The sequence below is a fragment of the Abramis brama genome, assembly GCF_963993115.1.
Source record: "Abramis brama genome assembly, chromosome: 21".
Taxonomy (NCBI): Eukaryota; Metazoa; Chordata; class Actinopteri; order Cypriniformes; family Leuciscidae; genus Abramis; species Abramis brama.
In genome coordinates, this window is record NC_139983.1 from 8,355,149 (window position 1) to 8,377,750 (window position 22,602).

General features: G+C 37.5%; 1 protein-coding gene across 1 annotated transcript in view; it reads left to right on the forward strand.

Annotated features, from left to right (window-relative positions):
• LOC311072542 (kelch-like protein 29) overlaps positions 1–22,602 on the forward strand; it is a 180,258-nt gene that overhangs the window by 75,584 nt on the left and 82,072 nt on the right. Inside the window, exons 7-8 of the mRNA XM_084097626.1 lie at positions 8,412–8,608; positions 13,979–14,238. Of these exons, the coding sequence (XP_083953752.1) occupies positions 8,412–8,608; positions 13,979–14,238 (457 nt within the window). The remainder of the gene's footprint in view (positions 1–8,411; positions 8,609–13,978; positions 14,239–22,602) is intronic.

The following is a 22,602-nucleotide window of genomic DNA, read 5'->3' on the forward strand; positions in this document are numbered from 1 at the left end:
AGTGAAACTGGCTTCATGTGAAGGGAGCCCACGGGAAGCAACCGGCTTGACACATAGGCTATACTGAGTGCAGTAGCACCAAAGATAAGTCCCAAGAAGGTATAGAGCAAGGTGGTTTCAGTCTCCTTGCTCCCCTCAGGAACCTGACGATCAAGTCGTGCTTCCCCACGGATTTGGATCCACTGCATCATGATGTGCGTTAATATAAAGGCAACATACATTTTGAGGGTGGAGGGAGACAGCCCTCGCTCCGACCCATCTTGCAGGAAAGAAAGCATGGAAGTGATTGAACACCCTCGGGGGTCCTCTCAGTGAAAAGAACACCACTCAACAAACAGGTTCCACTTCAGGTCGTAAGCAAGCCTCATTTCTAGAAGGTGTTCTCACAGAAGTGATGGTATCTACGATCATTTTGAGGTAGATCACCTAGAACCTTCGCTTCGGGACCAAACATGGAGTTTCCAGAGGTCTGGCGCAGGTGCCAACGGTGCCCCATCCCTGACATGTCTCAGAGGAAGGGGTCAGGAAGGGCTGTTGAGAGGAGCATAAGTTCGGGGGAACTAGGTCCAGTTGGGCCATTAAGGGGCAACTAGAAAGACCTGTTCTTTCTCCTTCCTGACTTAGCACAGTGTTGTGCAAGAAGGCTCACTGGGGAAATGCATCTTTGCATAGGCCCTGGGGCTAGCTGTGTGCCAGTGACTCCGTGCCGAGGGTCTTCCGCCGGGGCAGGATGTGCCGGATGGCCTCCATCTGCACCTGGACGGCAGAGCACTGTTGGGCGCAGTTCTCTACCGCATCGCCGAACAGCCCAACCTGGGAAATAGGGGAGTCCAGGAACCGAACCTTGTCCGCATCCCCCATATCAGCCAGGCTGAGCCAGAGATGACGCTCCTGGACCACTAAGGTGGACATCGCCAGACCGATCGTGCAAGCCGCAACGGCCATACCCCGGAGGGCGAGGTCGGTGGCGGTGCGGAGCTCACCTATGGGCGTACGGTCTGGGCTACCCTCGTGCATGTCCATGAGTACCTTGGCCTGGTAGACCTGTAGCAACGCCATGGCATGCAAAGAGGAAGCGGCTTGCCCACAGGCTTTGTAAGCTCTGCCTGTAAGGACGGACGAGAACTCACAGGCCTTAGAGGGGAGACGAGATTCCCCGTCCAAGAGGCAGCGGCCACAGGACACAGGTGTGCCGCGACAGACCGCTCCACTGGAGGGATAGCCTCTTAACACTTCACTGCTCCTCCGTCAATGGTAGTGAGGGGGGAGGAGCTGCTCAGGCAGTTTCTGGCAGAGAAAGGTGCCGTCCACGACCTGGTAAGCTCTCCATGCACTTCGGGAAAGAAATGCACTGGGGCAGCGGGCTGAGAACCAGCGCGGCCCACCCCGAGAAACCAATCATCCAACAGAGACTGTTCGGGACACGGTGGAGGGTTCCACGTGAGCCCGACAGCCTTGGCGGCCCTTTTCAGCTTAGCTGACATTTCTGGATCTGGCTCGGGCAACGTTACACTCCCAGAGGGCGATAACGCAGCCGAGTCATCATCTCCAGAGGCCATCTCACCCTCCGATGCTGCAATCGGCATCCTGTCCTCTGGAGGGGCCCCGAATGAAACGGCTGGTCTGTTCATTACAGAGGGACCAGCGCCGGCTGCGGTGTGATAGAGTGAGGGGCCCACAGGGATTGGTTACCGGGCGGGGAAGCCATCACTATGATTCTCTGATCACCCATCGCACACGGCACCCTAGATGGTAATGGGGACTCCACCTTTGCGGACGAAGGCGAGTCTCGATCTCAACACCGCGATAGTCATGTTCTCGCAATGAGAACATGAACTATCCACAAAAGTTGCTTCAGCATGCTGTAATCCCAAACACGTGATGCAACTAATGTCACTGTCAGAGGGGGACAGGGAACGGCCGCATCCAGAAACGCACGGGTGGAATGACATCTTGAAAAAGATGCAAATGCACCCGTGTTGCTCTTTCAGAAGAGACTTCCAGATGAAGCACCGACACACTCGCTCGTTGAATGAATCAACACTCTTCAGAGACACTGTCATGAAGACCGATTGGCTCTGAAGCGAAAGACAAGTGGTGCATGCATCCACTTCCGTATTTATACCCACGCTGCGGGGAGGAACATGGATGCAAAGCTCGCACGCCAATGTATGCATTGGCTCGTTTTATCAATACTCGAAGATGACCCTAAGCGTGATCCCAATAAGTCAGTACGTCGAACGTGACATGACGAAGCATTCTAAATTAAATGCAACTTTCATACACATGGAACTCATAGCTGATTATAATTGACTTTGAGGTTCATGATGAACACTTCATAATCATTAATTTGTTCATTCGTTCATGCATTTATTCATTTAATGCGTTCATTTATGCATTTATTTATTTTTTGCATTTATTAATTTATTACTTGTTGCAATGCATTCTACAATTCTGCCTTGGAATAGATCCAAATGAAGGCATTTTATAAGCCAGCATAATCATGCACATATGATGCCTGTAGACAGCTCATTAGGTTACAGAACAGACATGTACAGAGTCACACAGTAGCATTGCCATTCAGTACATAAATACATTAGCTCTGTGTGTTTCTTTATTTTTTCACTGGATAGCTTAATCCAGTTCCACCTCAAAGAGTTCAACTGGAAAGTTCAGTCTGACGTCAAAATCAACGGCGAGCCGTGATTTGTAAAGCTTTCGGCATACTAAAACATTCTGAAAACATTCTTGCATTATTTATTTATCATGCATTTCTAGTGGGAAAAATGTGAGTGGTCTTACACTATTTCAGCCTGATTATTTGCTTGTTTACACATTAGAAAAGCTGACTTTAATCTATGAACTTTTAGAGAGAGAAAAAACCTATATGATGAATATCAAATCTAAACGAAACATTGATCTTTGAAAATGATACATGCATTGAGCTGTAATCTGAGTTTAATATCAGAGATGTCTCTCGGCCCTTTAATGGGCGAATCCGGCTGAGACTGAAGTCGTTATCAGGATGTCCGTCATTTATATCAGTTAAACGAACCGGGTTTATCTAATCGTCTATAAAGAACACCTGCTGTATTTGTCGTTCTCAGAGAAAACGTGCATTAAAAAGTGATTCATCCATTTAGCAAATCATGCACTAAGTGGATCTGCGTTTGAATGTAATATGTAGCCATTAGCACTTCCTCGTTCACATTGATAGAAGGCAGTGCCGCTTATGAATTTCACAATATCTCCAGAGATTCACCCTGTCTGATGGATTTTATTGAATATTTGTGCTTTGTTTCTGGCAGTGCATCCATCATATTGCCACTTGCTGAGTGTTTCCACGTATATATTAGCATAGACACTACGTTATTAGTCTGAGACGGATAGCTGGCGTTGAAGAGCCCACTTTAGTTTGGCAGCTCTTGATTTGTTTTGTTCCATCTAAAAGTACGCTTAACTCAGAAGTTCTAGTGGTTTGATATCTACTGGCTGCTTTTGTTTTGATTCTTTGATAATTTGTCATGTATGGAATAAGGAATACAGTATAGGCATAAGTTTAAATGGTTTAGAGTAATGGGTTCAAAACTTGCAATCCAAATTAGGCTGGATGTCCTGACCAGCTAAAGAAGTAAACTATACATAAAGCTGGGCTAGAAAAGTAGTTCCACCAAAAAAAAAGAAAAAAAAGACACTTTTCCGTTCAAATAACATGTTTGCTCTGCAGAATTAATGAAAGCAAATCAAAGCTCAGGTGTATAATCAGGTATAATGTTGTCCAACAGTATGCTCGTAATGTCAGCGAACTCAAAAATAAAGAAAGCACTCACATTTATAGATTTTTCAGACCGCTTTTCTCTCAAGGACGTAGGCAAATGAATGTGCTAGAAATTTCCTGGAAAGTGGGAAAAATTAAAATTGTGTCAATTTTAAAGACCCCTCTCTTTCTTAAAAGGCTCCTCCACTCCCTTTGAGTGCCATATTTTCATCACTGTATTTTTTCCAGTCTAATCAATATAATAGTCGTAGTCCGTGAACAAAAATAACGACTTGTATAACCATGTAATGAAAAATGTCAGGGGAGGCATGTTTCAAACTTGAGAATAAAATTATGGCCAAAAAAACTATTTTCTGAGAACAAGTGTTTTTTATTTTTATTTTATGCTGTCATTTATTTTCATTTAATTGATTTGTTTATTCATTTGTGTATTATTTATTTATAAAATATTTATAAAATGATGTATCTATTTTTAGTAAAAATATAGATTTTTTTTTTCTTTTTTTTTTTTTTTCACTGAGCTTATCTCAATGCATTCTGGGATTTCTACAAATGATACATGCTATGCTGCCTGAGAATATATCCTAAAGACAGTGTTTTAGAAACCAGCATAATCATGCACATATTAGGCTTTTTTCCCACTTGAGTGCCATACTGTATTTTCACAGTCTAATCAATATAACAGTCATAGACCGTGGATGAAAAAAAACGATTTTGATAACCATATAGATCTTTTTTTCAGGGCAGACGTTCATACTTGAGAATAAAATTATGGCCAAAAAGCTCTTTTCTGAGCGGAAGTGTTTATGGAAATAGTGCGAGTGGGAGTGTGGATTTAGATTTCTCTAATTGATCTCAGGGAAAGAGAGAGGGCTGCATTTCTATTTTCTTTTTCTTTCCCACCTCTTAATGGTCGACTATTTTTTTGCCTTTTGTTTCTTAATATTTCTCCTCCTCCACTTACACCTGACAGCAATAAACTTTGCATTTTTGTTTTTCTTTTCAGGAGTAACATTTCTTGATTTTTCAGCCACCGCCAGAGACACCCACCTCACCTCATACTCTGCCTTTTGCCTCCCTCCAAGTCAAACCTCTTATAACGTCTAATATCACCGTTCGTACGCAGGCCGTGTTGAACTCTGTTTTGGCAGGTATTTGAAAGTAAATCCTCGTCCCAGTCATGGAATGGTCCCTTTTCCTGTAGGATGGCTGCTGGTTCCCTGTGGCAGAACTGATTTTCTACCCCCTCCTTTCCTTCCCTACTTACATCACGCTGTCTGTCTGTCATATGTAGCGTGTATTTGTCTTTGCATAGGTTCTAAATATACCTAGACTTCAAGTGTCTTCATAAAGGCTCACGAAAACACATGCTGTGATTTGTTTAAAGAGGAAGTTTACAATTTTTGATGCTAAAATGCTTGATTCTTTCTCAGTTTTGGTGCAACATGAGAGTGCATTCAAAACCCATTTTACTTTGAAAATGTGATGCGTTTCCGAATACAACTTGATTTTATCCATCAGTGAAAAGTGTTTGTCTCCCTGAAATGCGGGCAAAATCCCTTCTTGCCACAATGTAAAATTTGTACAGTTTGATGCTGAAAGTGACTTTTAGAAATTACACACTTCATCTTTAAAGCATGTGTTCAAATAGAATAGGAACCTTAAGCTGAGGCAGAAGAGAGGATATTATTATTATTATTATTATTATTATTATTATTTTCACCTCACTGCCATGTCTAACCACCCGCCGTCCATTAATGGAACGTCATTATGAGCTTTGTTTCTCGAGACACCTCTCACGTCTTTTTGCAGCATCCCTAATAATTGAGGTTTATAGGTTTAGCGTCTATAACGCGCACCCAAACAAAGGAAAAAAACAAAGTCAATCAGCCCTGTGCAGATACGCTAAGCCAATGCCCCTCTTCTAGACGGAGTGCAGCTCATCTCAGGAGCCAGACAATCTGCACTCCCCATATGCCTTTAAATATGTATTATGCATGGAAATGCATAGCAGCTCACTCAAGTTTTCCCTCAAGCGCCGCTGTAGAGAAACTCACAGGCCTGACTTTGAGTCACACACACTGAACAGCTTTAGTGGATGCTCTTTCAAATGAGTCCATCCCACTTTGCAATGCTTGATAGGTTTTTAATTGTTTCTTAAAGGAATAGTTCCCTCAAAAGCAAACCATTATTTAATGTACCTCATGTCTTTTCGTATTTTTACAGTGTAAAATTATTGTAGAATTTTTCTGCAATGATAGTGACCATGACAAGCTCCTAAAAAGACAATAAGAAACACCATACAAGTAGTCCATACAAAAGTATTTAAAAAACAAACAAACAATGGTAATACTTTACAATAAGTTCTCATTTGTTATCATTTGTTAATGTGTTAATTAACATGAACTAACAATGAGAAATACATTTGCTACAGTATTTATTATCTTTGTTCATGATAGTTAGTAAAAGTACTGTCATTCATTGTTAGTTCATGTTAATTCACAGTGCATTAACTAATGTTAACAAATACAACTTTTGATTTTAATAATGCATTAGCAAATGATGAAATTAACATTAACTAAGATTAATAAATTCTGCAGAAGTATTGTTCATTCTTAGTTAATGTTAACTAAAGTAGTTAACTACTGTTAACTAATGAAACCATATTGTAAAGTGTTTCCTTATTTTTTTAATTAAATTTTAGTATTTCAACTTTTTCTAATATAATAATGTTTGTTTTTCTAATAATAATGTTTTAATTTTTTTAAGTTTACATTTTTTAAGTTTAAATTTTATATATATACAATTTAAAATTTAAAATTGTGTGTATATATATATATATATATATATATATATATATATATATATATATATAAAATACATTTCTAAAATATTTATTTGTATAAATAATTTGTATTACATTTGTATTACATTTATTTACAGTGAGGAAAATAAGTATTTGAACACCCTGCTATTTTGCAAGTTCTCCCACTTAGAAATCATGGAGGGGTCTGAAATTGTCATCGTAGGTGCATGTCCACTGTGAGAGACATAATCTAAAAAAAAAATATCCAGAAATCACAATGTATGATTTTTTAACTATTTATTTGTATGATACAGCTGCAAATAAGTATTTGAACACCTGAGAAAATCAATGTTAATATTTGGTACAGTAGCCTTTGTTTGCAATTACAGAGGTCAACCGTTTCCTGTAGTTTTTCACCAGGTTTGCACACACTGCAGGAGGGATTTTGGCCCACTCCTCCACACAGATCTTCTCTAGATCAGTCAGGTTTCTGGGCTGTCGCTGAGAAACACGGAGTTTGAGCTCCCTCCAAAGATTCTCTATTGGGTTTAGGTCTGGAGACTGGCTAGGCCACGGCAGAACCTTGATATGCTTCTTACAGAGCCACTCCTTGGTTATCCTGGCTGTGTGCTTCGGGTCATTGTCATGTTGGAAGACCCAGCCTGACCCATCTTCAATGCTCTAACTGAGGGAAGGAGGTTGTTCCCCAAAATCTCACAATACATGGCCCCGGTCATCCTCTCCTTAATACAGTGCAGTCGCCCTGTCCCATGTGCAGAAAAACACCCCCAAAGCATGATGCTACCACCCCCATGCTTTACAGTAGGGATGGTGTTCTTGGGATGGTACTCATCATTCTTCTTCCTCCAAACACGTTTAGTGGAATTATGACCAAAAAGTTCTATTTTGGTCTCATCTGACCACATGACTTTCTCCCATGACTCCTCTGGATCATCCAAATGGTCATTGGCAAACTTAAGACGGGCCTTGACATGTGCTGGTTTAAGCAGGGGAACCTTCCGTGCCATGCATGATTTCAAACCATGACGTCTTAGTGTATTACCAACAGTAACCTTGGAAACGGTGGTCCCAGCTCTTTTCAGGTCATTGACCAGCTCCTCCCGTGTAGTTCTGGGCTGATTTCTCACCTTTCTTAGGATCATTGAGACCCCACGAGGTGAGATCTTGCATGGAGCCCCAGTCCGAGGGAGACTGACAGTCATGTTTAGCTTCTTCCATTTTCTAATGATTGCTCCAACAGTGGACCTTTTTTCACCAAGCTGCTTGGCAATTTCCCCGTAGCCCTTTCCAGCCTTGTGGAGGTGTACAATTTTGTCTCTAGTGTCTTTGGACAGCTCTTTGGTCTTGGCCATGTTAGTAGTTGGATTCTTACTGATTGTATGGGGTGGACAGGTGTCTTTATGCAGCTAACGACCTCAAACAGGTGCATCTAATTTAGGATAATAAATGGAGTGGAGGTGGACATTTTAAAGGCAGACTAACAGGTCTTTGAGGGTCAGAATTCTAGCTGATAGACAGGTGTTCAAATACTTATTTGCAGCTGTATCATACAAATAAATAGTTAAAAAATCATACATTGTGATTTCTGGATTTTTTTTTTTAGATTATGTCTCTCACAGTGGACATGCACCTACGATGACAATTTCAGACCCCTCCATGATTTCCAAGTGGGAGAACTTGCAAAATAGCAGGGTGTTCAAATACTTATTTTCCTCACTGTATATATATTTTTACCTCTCTACTGGTAGTTGCAGTTGAGACCCAACCTGCAGGTCTCTGGTTTAACGGTCTTCAATCTGTGTCCAGGTTATCGGGCGAGAACAGAAACGGTGAGAAGATGCAGCTGACGATGAGCAACATCAGTTCAGACGTTCTGGAGCTTCTCCTGGAGTTTGTTTATACTGGTTCCCTCATCATCGACTCGGTCAACGCCAAGACCTTACTGGAGGCGGCCAACAAGTTTCAGTTCAACACTTTTTGCAAAGTCTGTGTCTCCTTCCTCGGTAAGAAATATTTCCCTAGATGTTTCCATTTCACCAAAGCTGTGTTCCTAAAGCAACTAATTTGGTAACACTTTACAATAAGGTTCATGAGTTAACATTAGTTAATGTATTAACTAACATGAACTAACCATGAGCAGTCTATTTGTTACTGTATTTGTTCATCTTTTTTAATGTTAGTTAATAAAAATACAGCTGTTCATTGTTAGTTCATGTTAGGGTTAGGGTTAGGTCCAGAGTGCATTAATTGGGCATTTTATTATTATATAATTATTATTAATTAATACGATTTTAATAAACTATTAGTAAATGTTGAAATTAACATTAAAAAAGATGAATAAATGATGTATACGTGCAGTTCATTATTAGTTCATGTTAACTAATGTAGTTAACTAATGAACCTTATTGTAAAGTGTTACCACTAATTCTTTGCTGTTTGAATGAACAGTAAATTGCATGTATTTCATAAAACAGCCGGATCCGAATATGTACCGGTTTTTGTTCAGAGAAACTTGTCGCATCACGTTTGGTCAGTGAGATGGTGAAAAATAGTCATGAAAAACAAAGTCACGACTGTTTTTGGTGCAAGTAACCTTGTCTAACATTGAAAGAGGACCTCAGGAAATAAAGGCTGCAATAAATGCAGAACATAATTGTAGTGTTCAATCTCTCATGGACAAATTATGATAATAGGCTTTCTAATGAGTTTGTTTTTGTAGGTACTCTAAAATCTTGGAGTAATTTACTGTAACTTCATGGTGAAGCCGTGAGGGAATATGCTCATTATTCATTCTGTCCATGTCTCACATTCTCTTTTTGGATTCTGTTTCCCCCCTCAGAGCTGGAGGCTTGTGTTATGTTGATTGACATACGGGCATAACACACACACACACACAAACGCACGCACACACACACACACACACACACGCACACACACACACACGCTCTACTGTGGACTGAAGTGAATCAGAAATACTGTTGCTCATTACAGCACTCGTAATGGCTTGCACGCTGCTTGCGATCAGATGTCTTGAGTCTTGACAAGGATATACACTAATATCTAGTAATCAGAATACTTTTCGTGATATTTTAGTCAGATATTACACTACAAGCCAGACTCCGAGGAGACAATCCATACATATTTTAGCATGTCGATCCTGTCGGGTGGCTGTGGCCGGCGATCTGCACCATTCACAACTGAATTGAGAATGCAGTGGAGTCTATTGAGTTTCAGAATTTGCATTGAGATGCATACAGAATGCAAGATTAGAATTAGAATTTGATCTTAAGTATAAATTAAATAGATTAACATTCTAATAAATTCATGCTAAAAGTGTAGTTTCTGTTTGTAGTTTTAATAAAAATGTCACTGAATGGCCTGTAAACATGTTGTCATGATGACAAATCTACAGAAACATTAATTGATATTAAAAATCAGTGTCTGAAATGCCACCTATAAAGTTATATTTAATAATTTACAGATATTTATTTACAACATTTATTTATAACAAATTATATATATATATATATATATATATATATATATAGTGGTGGTCAGAATTAATGACACCCCTGGTAAATATGATCAAAAATGGCTGTAAAAAATAAATCTGCATTGTTTATCCTTTTGATCTTTCATTCAAAAAATCAAAAAAAAAATCTAACCTTTCATTGAAGTAAAAGATTTGAAAATGGGGGGTAAATCACATTATAAAATAAATGCTTTTCTCCAAAACACGCTGGCCATAATTATTGGCTCCCTGTTATTAAATACTTTTTGCAACCTCCTTTTGCCAAGATAACAGCTCTGAGTTTTCTTCTATAATGCCTGATGAGTTTGGAGAATAACTGACAAGAGATCAGAGACCATTCCTCCATGCAGAATCTCTCCAGATCCTTCAGATTCACAAGTTCATGTTGGTGCTTCTTCTGTTCAGTTCACCCCACTCATTTTCTATAGGGTTCAGTTTAGGGGACTGGGACGGTCATGGCAGAAGCTTCATTTTGTGCTCAGTTACCCATTTTTGTGTTGATTTTGATGTTTGTTTTGGACCGTTGTCCTGATGGAAGATCCAAACACGGCCCATTATAAGATTTCTAGCAGAGACAGACAGGTTTTGATTTTTTATCTGTTGGTATTTGCTAGAATCCATAATACCATGTATCTGAACAAGATGTCCAGGACCTCCAGGAAAAAAATAGGCCCACAACATATAAGATCCAGCAGTTTATTTAACCGTAGGCATGGGGTACTTTTTATCCCTGTTTGCACCAAACACATCTGGTGGGTTTGCTGCCAAAAAGCCCTTTTTTTGTTTCATCTGACCATAGAATCCGGTCCCTTTTGAAGTTCCAGTCATGTCTGACAACTGAATATGCTGGAGTTTATTTTAGGAGGAGCGAGGAGGATTTTTCTTGAAAACCTCCCAAACAACATGTGGTTGTGTAAGGGTTGTTTGATATTTTTTTTAGGCTTTCTGACCCCCAAGACTCAAGTAATCTCTGCAATTCTCCATCTGTGATCCTTGGAGAGTCTTCCACCAACTCTCCTCCTCACCGTGCATTAAGACAATATAGACACACGTCCTCTTCCTGGCAGATTCGTAACATTGATTGGAACTTCTTAATTATTGCCCTGATGGTCAAAATGGGGATTTTCAATTCTTTAGCTATTTTCTTACAGCCACTTTCTATTTCTGATGCTCAATAATCTTTTGATGCACGTCAGAACTATATTCTTTGGTTTTACTCATTGTGATGGATGATTAAAGAAATTTGGCCTTTGTGTATTCATCATATTTAAACTCCTGTGAAACAAGAAGTCATAGCTAGACAATTTCATGTTCCTAAATAAAGGTAAATATTAATGAGAATATACTTCAGAGATATTTTACTTGTAAAAAATTCTAGGGGTGCCAATAATTGTGGCCGACGTGTTTTGGAGAAAAACATTTATTTCATTTCAATGTGATTTCCTCCCCACTTTCAATTCTTTTACTTCAATGAAAGGTTAGATTTTTGCATATTATATATATATATATATATATATATATATATATATATATATATATATATATATATACACACATATACATATACATATATTTATTTGTATAAATAATTTGTATTACATTTTTCCAATGTTTATGTATTTGCTTATTTATGTATTTATTGTGTGCCTGTATAAAGAATAAATAGCCATTATTAGTCAAAATTTATAATTATTGTACAAAGCAGAAATAGAACGATTTGCAAATAAATTCATGTTGTAAATGTAGTTTATTTTTGTAGTTTTAATTTAAATGAAATTAAAATGATTTCTACAAATGTTTATGTATAACATAGTTGTTTACCATTTATTTATACATTCTACATTTATTATTAATGTTTTATATTTATTATTATGTGTATATAATATGTATTTATAAAATATTTATGTAAATATATATATTTTTCATTTGGTTTTGGTTTTTCACTTAGCTTTATTTATTTATTTATTTATTTATTTATTTATTTATTTATTTATTTATTATGTCTGTGTAAAAGATAATAAATAGACGTTTTTTAGTCATTTGTGATTTTTAGGAGTGAATTTGGTTGTCTCTTGTAAATAGAGCTTTGAGTAACTACTGGCGAAGTGACGTTTTCTTCAGTATATTTGACGGCACTAAACTGAATTGAGTAATCAAAATGCTTTTTAACACTCATGAATTATGCCCTTTTTAGATTTGTGTTGATAAGGCAGGTGCGAGGAATGTGAATAATGAGTTTAGCTCGGAATCAAAAAGTAAATGTCGGCAGCTTTGACAGCTCTGGTTTGTACTTCTCTTCCCATGAACCCCTGGGATCTGGAGCTTATTAATCTATCAGCACCTCAACGGCTATGAAATTACATTCTCTCCTGGTGGGAGTTGCTGGAGTGCTCAATCTACTTCAGTATACAAAAAAGTTATAGAAGAAAAATCGAAATGTGCAAGACTAACAACATTCAGATACATTCAGTTTCAGATAAGCAACATGACAGTTGAATGCGTATGAAAAGTGAACGTTTGCCAAAGAAGATTCATCTTGCGGGCAGTCAAGGTTTCATGAGCTGGAAAGAGTTCTGAGTTCTTATAATCATGATGGTGCATTGAAGTATTTGGTGATAGAAATCAAAGCCATTAATGGTTTTGTAACCTTGTGCGCTTTCATCACACATAACTGTGTTTTAAGTGCTACGACGAGACGTGTGGTTTCTTTACGCCTTTATCCAGAGCTCTTCATATATGCTTGATTTAACGCAGCAAGAATAATGCTCGCATTTGCAATTTCACCCAGTTAGAGCCAGCAGTTATTTACCGTTGTAGATAATGCAGCCTTTATAAAATCTTGCAAATAATTGATGCAGTTTAATTAATTGTAATAGTGGTTACAGCAATAATATAAAATGATATATTTATTCTGAAATTAAATGCACACAGCATCACTAAACTCTTGTAAATTATTATTAAAATTATTGTACAAAACAAAATAGAATGCTGCAATTTCTATTTGTAATTTTTTTATAAGAATGTCACTTTTAAGTGTGAATTACTCATAAACGTCATTCAACATATTTACAGAAACATTACTTATTAAATATTAAATATTAAAAATTAGTGTTTGAATTGCCACCTATAGAATGTTGTTCAATTTATATCCATTGCATAATATTTATTTATTTATTTATACAAATATTTATTTATAGCATTGGTTTTACATTATTTCTAAAATATATATGTACATGTATTATTTATTTATATATTATATTTATATTAATTTTATTTATTATTATGCCTACTTGATATTTATTTAAATTTTTTTATTTATTTATTTTATTTTTATTTATTTATTAGTATGCCTGTGTAAACGAGAATACATAGGTGTTATTAGTCATTAGTGAATTTGGTTGTAGAATGTGGCTATCACTCTTGTAAATAATTGAACCAAATGGACGAAGTGACGCTTTTTCCACTTTATTTGACGGCCCTAACTTGAATGTGTGATCAAATTTACAATCAATGCATCACATAATGGAAATCAAATGAATAATATATAGGTTTAAGCCAAAACTGCTGTTTTAGTTGTGCATTATGAAGAATGAGCAGGTTTAATAGTGGTTTTGTTGACCTTTCATGCTGTAAAAAAGGTCTGTGTCTGTCTGGGCTAGTCCCCGGTGAGCCTCCGGTCCAATTGATTCCCATGCTTAGGTGTTTACCCCACTAGCTGCTTGCAATATTATATTCACAGCAACACACTTGGATAAATGTAATCTTCCAAACACCTCTCACTGTTAATGCGTTTAGGGTTTGCTTCCTTGCTCATGCGTGTGTGTGTGTGTTCCTCTCACAGAGAAACAGCTGACGGCCAGTAACTGTCTGGGAGTGTTGGCCATGGCCGAGGCAATGCAGTGCACTGAGCTCCACAACATGGCAAAGGCCTTTGCCCTGCAGAACTTCCCCGATGTGGCCGGTCAAGATGAAATCCTGAACATTTCCAAAGAAGACCTGGTTAGTTACATGTCCAACGACAGCCTGAACACAAAAGCTGAGGAGCTGGTCTATGAGACGGTCATCAAATGGATTAAAAAGGATCCCAGCAGCAGAGTCCAGGTAGGAAACCAGAGCTGGCTCATGTCTACATCAACCCTGGTTAGTGATGTAAATCAGGCTGTTTTCATTGGTGGTGATGTACTGCATAAATACGCTAGAGCTGCTTGGTATTGATCCTGGAGATCTGTTTTCCTGCATAATGTCCCACGATAGAGAAGTTTTTCATCAAATGCGTCACATAGGAATTTGGTACCACCCAATTTAACTAATATAGTTTTACCACAGTCTGTCTTCCATGTTTTATTTGTTTAATGCGTGCGTTCAGAGTATTTCAGACGTCCTATAGTGGATTAGTACAATACTGCAAAAGTTTGGGGTCAGTGTGTGTGTATATATATGTACGCATTAAATGTATCAAAAGTGACAGTAAAGACATTTATAATGTTACAAAAGATTTCTATTTCAAATAAATGCTGTTCTTTTGAAATTTCTATTCATCAAACAATCCTGAAAAACAATGTATCACGGTTTCGAAAAAAATCAACATTGATTGCCATTTTCAACATATAGATAGTAATAAGAAATGTTTCTTGATCCCCAAATTATTAACCAGTATATATTATATAAATGGCAAGCAGAATGGGAAGAATGTCATAATCTCATAATAACAAATAATAAGTTATCCTGTGGTGAGATAAATTTGCATCTACACTTTTAAATCCAGATATGACCAAGTTGGGTTGGGTATACAAGATGTTGTATAGGCCATACTAGACTGACTCATGGGCCTTTATGATTTCTAAAGAATCATGTGACACTGAAGACTGGAGTAATGATGCTGGAAATTTAGCTTTGATCACAGGAATAAATTACATTTTAAAACAGTTTCAAGTGGAAAACAGATATTTTAAATTGTAATATTTCACAATATTTTATTTTTACTGTATTTTTGATCAAATAAATACAGCATTGATGAGCATAAGAAAAACAAATCTTAAAATAAAACCTTTTGAACAGTAGTTTGAAGAGTAGTTTGAATTGGCTGATTCATCTGTGTTTGATTACATTTGAAACTAAATTTACAGGAATGTTGATATCAAAGATTGAGCAGCCCTCAAATATGTGTATAGCCAGCTCTCAGTCCCAGAATAAGAGAATGAAATGTAAACCAATGCCTCATCTGAATGTGTGCTGTAGGAATACTTCATCCTTGGTGTTTAAGCTGGAGCTTGTGTTTGGATGGAAGCCAGAAGAGTTTCAGAGCAGGTCTGATCCTGCCGGATTCGGAAAGTGACGAAAAGCTGAAAAGGAGCCAAAACATCACGTTCTTTGTTGCCTGTTTGACAGAATTACAAGATTAAATCACTGGTGTGCGTAGAAAGTAATCAATTTCTGGAAATGTGCTATCCTTATTGAGAAATGATATTTTCTTCCTTTGAGGTGCAGTAGACTTTACTGATTTTCATATCTGTGTGAGCATTCAGAGACGGTCTGAAAAGAGTCCCAGTAATACGGAAATGAAACATTCATGATGTCGTGCTCATGCTGAGCGTTTGAGGAGATTATCATCTTGAAAACGTGCCGTTATGTCCTTACATTAAATATACTAAAAGCCACTTGATTACATGCTGTTCTGTAGCAGAAAAGAGAGGAACTGACTGAACAGGAAGCGTATCATCCCACTCTGGCTGGACATCAGAGCTTCAGGCCAAGATGTCATTGTTCCTTACAAAAGTTTAATGTTTACTGTTTAGACCAATAATCACAAAGGACCTGTTTCAAGACTACCTTGGCTCCTTTCCAAAAACCTAGTGAGCTTTTTTAGGGATGAAGTGTGTCTCTGCACTGAAAAATAAATAAATTCTGACTAGGTATTTTTTACTTGTTTTCCAGTACAAATATCTATACATTCTTAAATTCAGATATATTTACTTGATATGAAGTCTTCATCAAAATGATCACACACCCGGAGCAGTGGGTCCCCCACCTACATTTCCTGCCGGTACTGAGACTCGAAACCTGCGACCTTCAGGTTTCAAGTAGGCCACGACTTTTTTTTGCAGTGAGGCATGAAGGCTGTGGCAAAAATACCCATAATTCAGTATCGAAAGTATTGCTAAAAAAGTTCAGTCATCTAAATAAATGTAAAGAGTTTTACGTAATTGTTGTATGTTCTATGTATATTTGTACGTATTAGAGTATCACTGCAACAGCTCACTATGTTTTGGAACAGAGCCCATGCCTGAAGGTCTACAAGTTTCACAAATGGCAGGTTTTCTCCAGTATAATAACTTGTAACTTGTTTCCATGGGCTAAGAGACATACACGTTACGTAAGCGTACTGCTAAAGGGTTTATTTTAAGTTTCTAAACAGTCAGCAGTAGTTAAAAACATGTGCCATGCTAATTAAGATTAGCATTGGTTGCATTATTTAAATGTCACCAGATGAAGCTGTCCTTTAGAAGTTAATGTCAAACTTGAATGGAAATGCGTATGAATGTGCAATGTTCGGAGAGCTATTTTGACACTAGATTGTCAAGCTAAAAGATACTAATACATAAAGATACATAAATTGCAGTCAAGATACTCAAGTTAACTTTTTTAGGGCAAGCTACAGTACAAGCTAAGAACAAAAAGTACTTTTTTGTACACTGAAGCTTTTTTAAGGAGATATAAAATAAAAATATCTATGTGTATATGCTGTATATAAAGAATAAATGAATATATATATATATACATTTCTCGGCTGGATAAAGCAAACCAGCTTCTCGCATATAAAGTTTTGATGGATGCGAATTATAATCAAGGTAAAGCCGAATGCAGGAGTCGTACAGTATGCAGGCCTGAGTCCGTTATTATTGATGCACAAACAAACCATGTATGTTTGTTCTAGACGCACTGATCGCACATATTGTATTTATAACACATTTCAGTACATTCACGTTGTTTCCACACACATTCAGGATAAGTTTTTTTTTTTTTATCTGACGTGTATGTATGCTGCTGTGATTAGTATTTCTGATTGGATTTGTGTACTATTATAGCCATATAATGCAGTCAGCTCCAGGCGGTTGGTTTAGTTTTAGACGGTTGGTCATTATTATTTGTTTTTTTTGCCATTTCCATGTGGTCTTGTTCAGAATCGCAACTTTACATGTCTAAAACTTAAACAGGCTCTACAAGCTCATTGCTGTTGCACTGTAGTCAAGTCAAGTCACCTTTATTTATATAGCGCTTTTTACAATACAGATTGTATCAAAGCAGCTTCACAGTGATAACATGAAAATAATACAACAAAGTTTGTTTCTAGAAGAAAATTGCATCATCGTCCACCCTTAATAAGGCAGATCAATAATATTGTTGAATATTAAATGTCCCCAACTAAGCAAGCCAAAACCCAAGGCAACAGTGGCAAGGAACCAAAACTCCATCAGGTAACAGAATGGAGAAAAAAAACCTTGGGAGAAACCAGGCTCAGTCGAGGGCCAGTTCTCCTCTGGCCAACGAGCGAACAGTGTATGATTATGATCCAGGCAGCATTACAGGTCAGAAGTCAGATTGGTCGTGTCGATGAGGCCTTCACAGGGCTGATGAGGCTGGCACTTCAGGGATGCGTCATGGTCGCGTCCAGGCGCAGGTCCTTCATCGTATCTGGATACGGCCTGGATCCGTACTGTATCCGACACTGTATACATACTGTACACTGAATTCTGATTTTTCTTTTTTTTTTTTTTTTTGGTGTGCATAAATGTATTAATTATATGGACTCCTTATATCATTTGGTTATTAGGTGTTCTTTTGGAGTTTCCAAGTGTCCATTTTTGGAAAATTACCTAAATTTAGCTTGATAAAAGTGTGCAGAAAATCCATTTTTGAGAGAATCATCTTTCAATCTGATAAGTTTACTTTGCTGGTTATAGGAAATTATGAAAAAAATAAACACGTTAAACAAGATAAATGATGTATGCTTAATTTACAAGCATACTTAAGCATATATATACATACACACTTAATATGTGTGTATGTATATATATATACACACACACATATATATTAGGGCTGTCAATAGATACAAATTTTTAATCATGACATCCTTTTGCATTAAAGAAAAATAATAAATACATATATACAGTTGTAACCGAAATGATTCAACCCCCATGGCAAAGCAGGTTCATTGGCAAAATGTACAGGCTTTCAGCTGTTTGCAATGAACAAATCAAACAAAGTAATTGAAATTGCTCAACACAACACATTGCAAGTGGTTCCCCCAAATTTAACTGAAATTCCGCAGTCTCAAAATTATTCCACCCCCTGAATAGAATCCCTCACAACAGCACAAATCTGCAAAACAGGTGTTGTCTCAAGCTAACTAATCAAGGGGCTTCATTAGTTGCACCAGGTGTGCTTGAGCTAGAACACATGCAATATCTGAACTGTCTAGGCTTGTTGAGTGTCACGTTTGACTGCATGTTAGAAATATGGCAAAGAATGGTCCAAAAAGTTAAGAGAAGATATCATCGTCCTTCACAAACAAGGAACAGGATACAAAAAGATAGCGAAGGCACTAAATGTTCCTTGAGACACCATTAGAAGCATAGTCAGCAAGTTCAAAGTTAAAGGAACAGTAGTTACACTACTGTACCTGGACGGGATAGAGAAAGGAAGCCATCAACAGCTGCAATCAAATTTCTGAGAAGGCAGGTTCAGAAAAACTCATGGGTGACTGCAAAAGACCTGCAGCAAGACTTGGTGGCAACAGGCACTGAGGTTTCAGCTGCACAGTAAGGCGCGTACTAAACGCATGTGGTTTCCATGGCAGAACTCCAAGACGTACACCACTACTGACCCAAAAGCACAAGAAAACGCTCAAAATCAAGACACAGAAGTTTTTGGATTTTGTTCTGTGGAGCGATGCCTAAGCATGGTGGGGCTTAGTGATGATCTGGGGCTGCTTTGCATCCTTTTGCACTGGAAACCTGCAGCATGTGGAAGGCAGGATGGATTCATTGAAACATCAGGAAATCCTAGGAGAAAACGTCATGCTGTCAGTGAGGAAGCTGAAGCTTGGGCGTTATTAGGCCTTCCACAACAGGCAGTGTCAGTCAACAGTCGTGGGAGGGGCTTGTGCAAAATGATGTCACATTGCCCAGAATCTGAAAATGGCTTGTTCTGAGACGCTGCTTATGATGTATGGGGATTAAAAAAATCCCCTGGGTGGATATTTATCATTATAGACCTTATGTAGTCCCGCCCTTTTTCAGCGCTGCGCTCGTTGTCTTTTGACTTCCGGTCTGTATTTTCACATCGATCTTGCGTATTTATGAATGAACGGCTCGTTTTAAAATCTTCCCGGTCTACTGACATTTGTTAAGACATATGCTTTAAATATTGCAATCCTCATGATAACTTTTGTTAACTTTACATTAAGTAAATCCACTTCAAAAGCTAATTACTCCTGGACAGCAATGCCATACAGAGCGACCGCAAAAACGGAAGTTCAAAGACGATATTCTAAAGATGGCGGTGCCCTCGTTTCTCTGGCTTGTGTACACACACTGCCAACATACATTTATGTTAATACACCCTGTAAAAGTTAATTTTGCATAATAGGTGCCCTTTTAAGTTATTAAGTCAATAATAAGTCATTAAAAGTTGTATTTTCAGTTGAATTTGGGGTAACCACTTGAAACATTTATTGTGTTGAGCTATTTCAATTACTTTGCAAACAGCTAAAAGTCTGTACATTTTGCCAATAAACCTGATTTGCAATGGGGGTTGAATGATTTTGATTATGTGTATGTATAATTTATTTATATATATATATATATATATATATATATATATATATATATATATATATATATACATATATATATATATATATATATATATATATACATATATATATATATATATATATATATATACTGTATATATATATATATATATTTTTTTTCTCATACATTTTTCATTCATTTTCATTTAGTCAATTTAAATGGATTGTTAGATGATTTAACATGAGTTTAAGATAGTTTTTATTTGTTTGTTTGTTTGCAGCCAATACTTATTCATTGCAGCAATATACTATTAGGCTAATCCAAACACAGAAGATACTCCACAACAGGCTGACTACACTCCATCTGCATCTGCCTATTAAATAAATTTGCTTTTGGAATCTCCGAGCCATGTTGAGCACACTGTTTGGAGTGCGTTAAGCGTCGCTGTGAAAGCGTCATGCCATCTGATCCAGAGATGGCATGAGAAGGAAACAGCAGAGATTGATTCAGTGACCTTATGTTTATTTGGCCCTGCACTGCCTCCATTGAGAAGGAGCTGGATAGGAAAGCAAACTGCAGGCTGAAATGAGTTCCTCTACTTCACGCTGTTCCCCAGGAGTTTAGCCTATGAAATCACAAATCCAGCATGGCACTGAAGCAGAACTTTGGGAAAAAAAATATTTCTTTATTTACTCTCTCTCTCTCTCTCTCTCTCTCTCTCTCTCTCTCTCTCTCTCTCTCTCTCTCTCTCTCTCTCTCTCTCTCTCTCTCTCTCTCTCTCTCTCTCTCTCTCTCTCTCTCTCTCTCTCTCTCTCTCTCTCTCTCTCTCCCCTTTCTTTTATTATGCGTATTCTCCCCAGTTTGACAGACAAGTATATAAATCACACTCTGTAACTTTATGGGCTTTTCTTCTGTGACTCGTTTGGCTGGTCTAAATATGGAAATATCGTGCCACTGAATGCTGTTGGATTATAATGTAAGTGGATGGAAAATGAACATTGTTTTATGCTCTTAACGCTTGATCATTTTTAAACATCCTCTGAGTGTTGGATAAGATACCATATCTGAACACAATCAAAACAATTGTTTTTTAAAGAATATTGGCTTCTGTTTCCCACAGCTAATTGCTCTTTTATAAGCATCTTTGTTCTTTTTATGCCATAGTTAACTTCTTTTAGCAGGTTAATTCAGCATTGGTTTGAAATACGCAGTCTGGAATTAAATCAGCCTAAAAGAGCTGACCTAATATATATATATATATATATATATATATATTAGGAAAGAGAAAATTAATTCTTGTTTCCTGAAAAATGTGTCAAAATTAAAGGAGTTTATATATACAGTATATATATGTATATGTATGTGTATATATATATATATATATATATATATATATATATATATTTTTTTTTTTTAATCTTGTTTTCCCTTTGAATTAAGTTATTTTTTCTGACCCCACTGGCAGATATATGTTCTTGTTTTAACCATAAACTCACTTGATTTCAACTTTTATTTTTATTAAATTTTTTTATAAATATTTACTTCTCCAGTAAATTTCTCTTGGTCCAAGAATGATAAATTGAGTATAAATTGAGGATCTGTAAAATTATCCTACAGTCTTGACATCATGTCTTAAGTGATAAGATGCACCATTTGCACCATAAAACAGGTGAAAAATCCCATACGTTAGACATTAACAAACCATTTTATGTAAGGACGTTTTTTTCTCTTTATGTCAGACTGTTTTTAAGTGGTGATATAAAGGTGTTTTTGTTGTGGTTTGAGGTCACTCTGAGCTCTATCGGGTCAGTTGTTTTAATGATGGTCTCTCAGGTCTCAGGTGTTCTCCAGCGTTGTCTCAGTAGATTGGCTCACAGCAGGACATCTGTCTCAGTCTTTCATCTCACAGCACTCAGCACACAGAGAGCTGGTGAACTTTGCTGCTGTGTTGATCTCCCTCTGATTTTGATTGTCAGCTTTACTGAGGTTGAATCCAGTGTTGAACCGTACGCTATTGATTAGATGGTGTGTGTCTTGTCTTAAAGGCTGTTCTCTTGTCCACCATGTATGCAAACGTTTCCTAGTTTAAAACAACATCCTCATTATAAACAAAGCATTTATTTAATCAAGCTCCAAAAACAGCTCATTTTGATATTATAGGGTCTGTGGCGTCACATGGGCAACTACAAATGCATGTGACTGCCTCCAGAGCAAAATTTTGACGAATAGTTATCACATCATCGCACCGTAGCCCCGCCCACTGGATGTGAGCGTTGCAGTCGCATCAAAAGCAAATAGAACCTATTATAATCACTAACGCTGTCTACACTGGATACAGTATATAGATGTGTTTTCAGTTTCTAAGTAAAAGACTATGGACCCTATCATACACCCAGGGCAATGCGGCGGCAAGTGCGAAGCAAGTGTTTTTTCTAGTTTCAGCCCGACGCAGTTATCATTTTCACGTCCTGAGCCACGTTGTTTAAATAGCAAATGCATTTGTACCCATTTGTGCGCCCATGGGTGTGCTAGTATGAAAATGAGGTGTATTCAGGCGCATTGATGGCGGGTTGCTATTTTGATGCAACTGAAATAGACTGTGCCATTGATCAACAAAAACCTGGTCTAAAGTCAATGGCACAGTGTA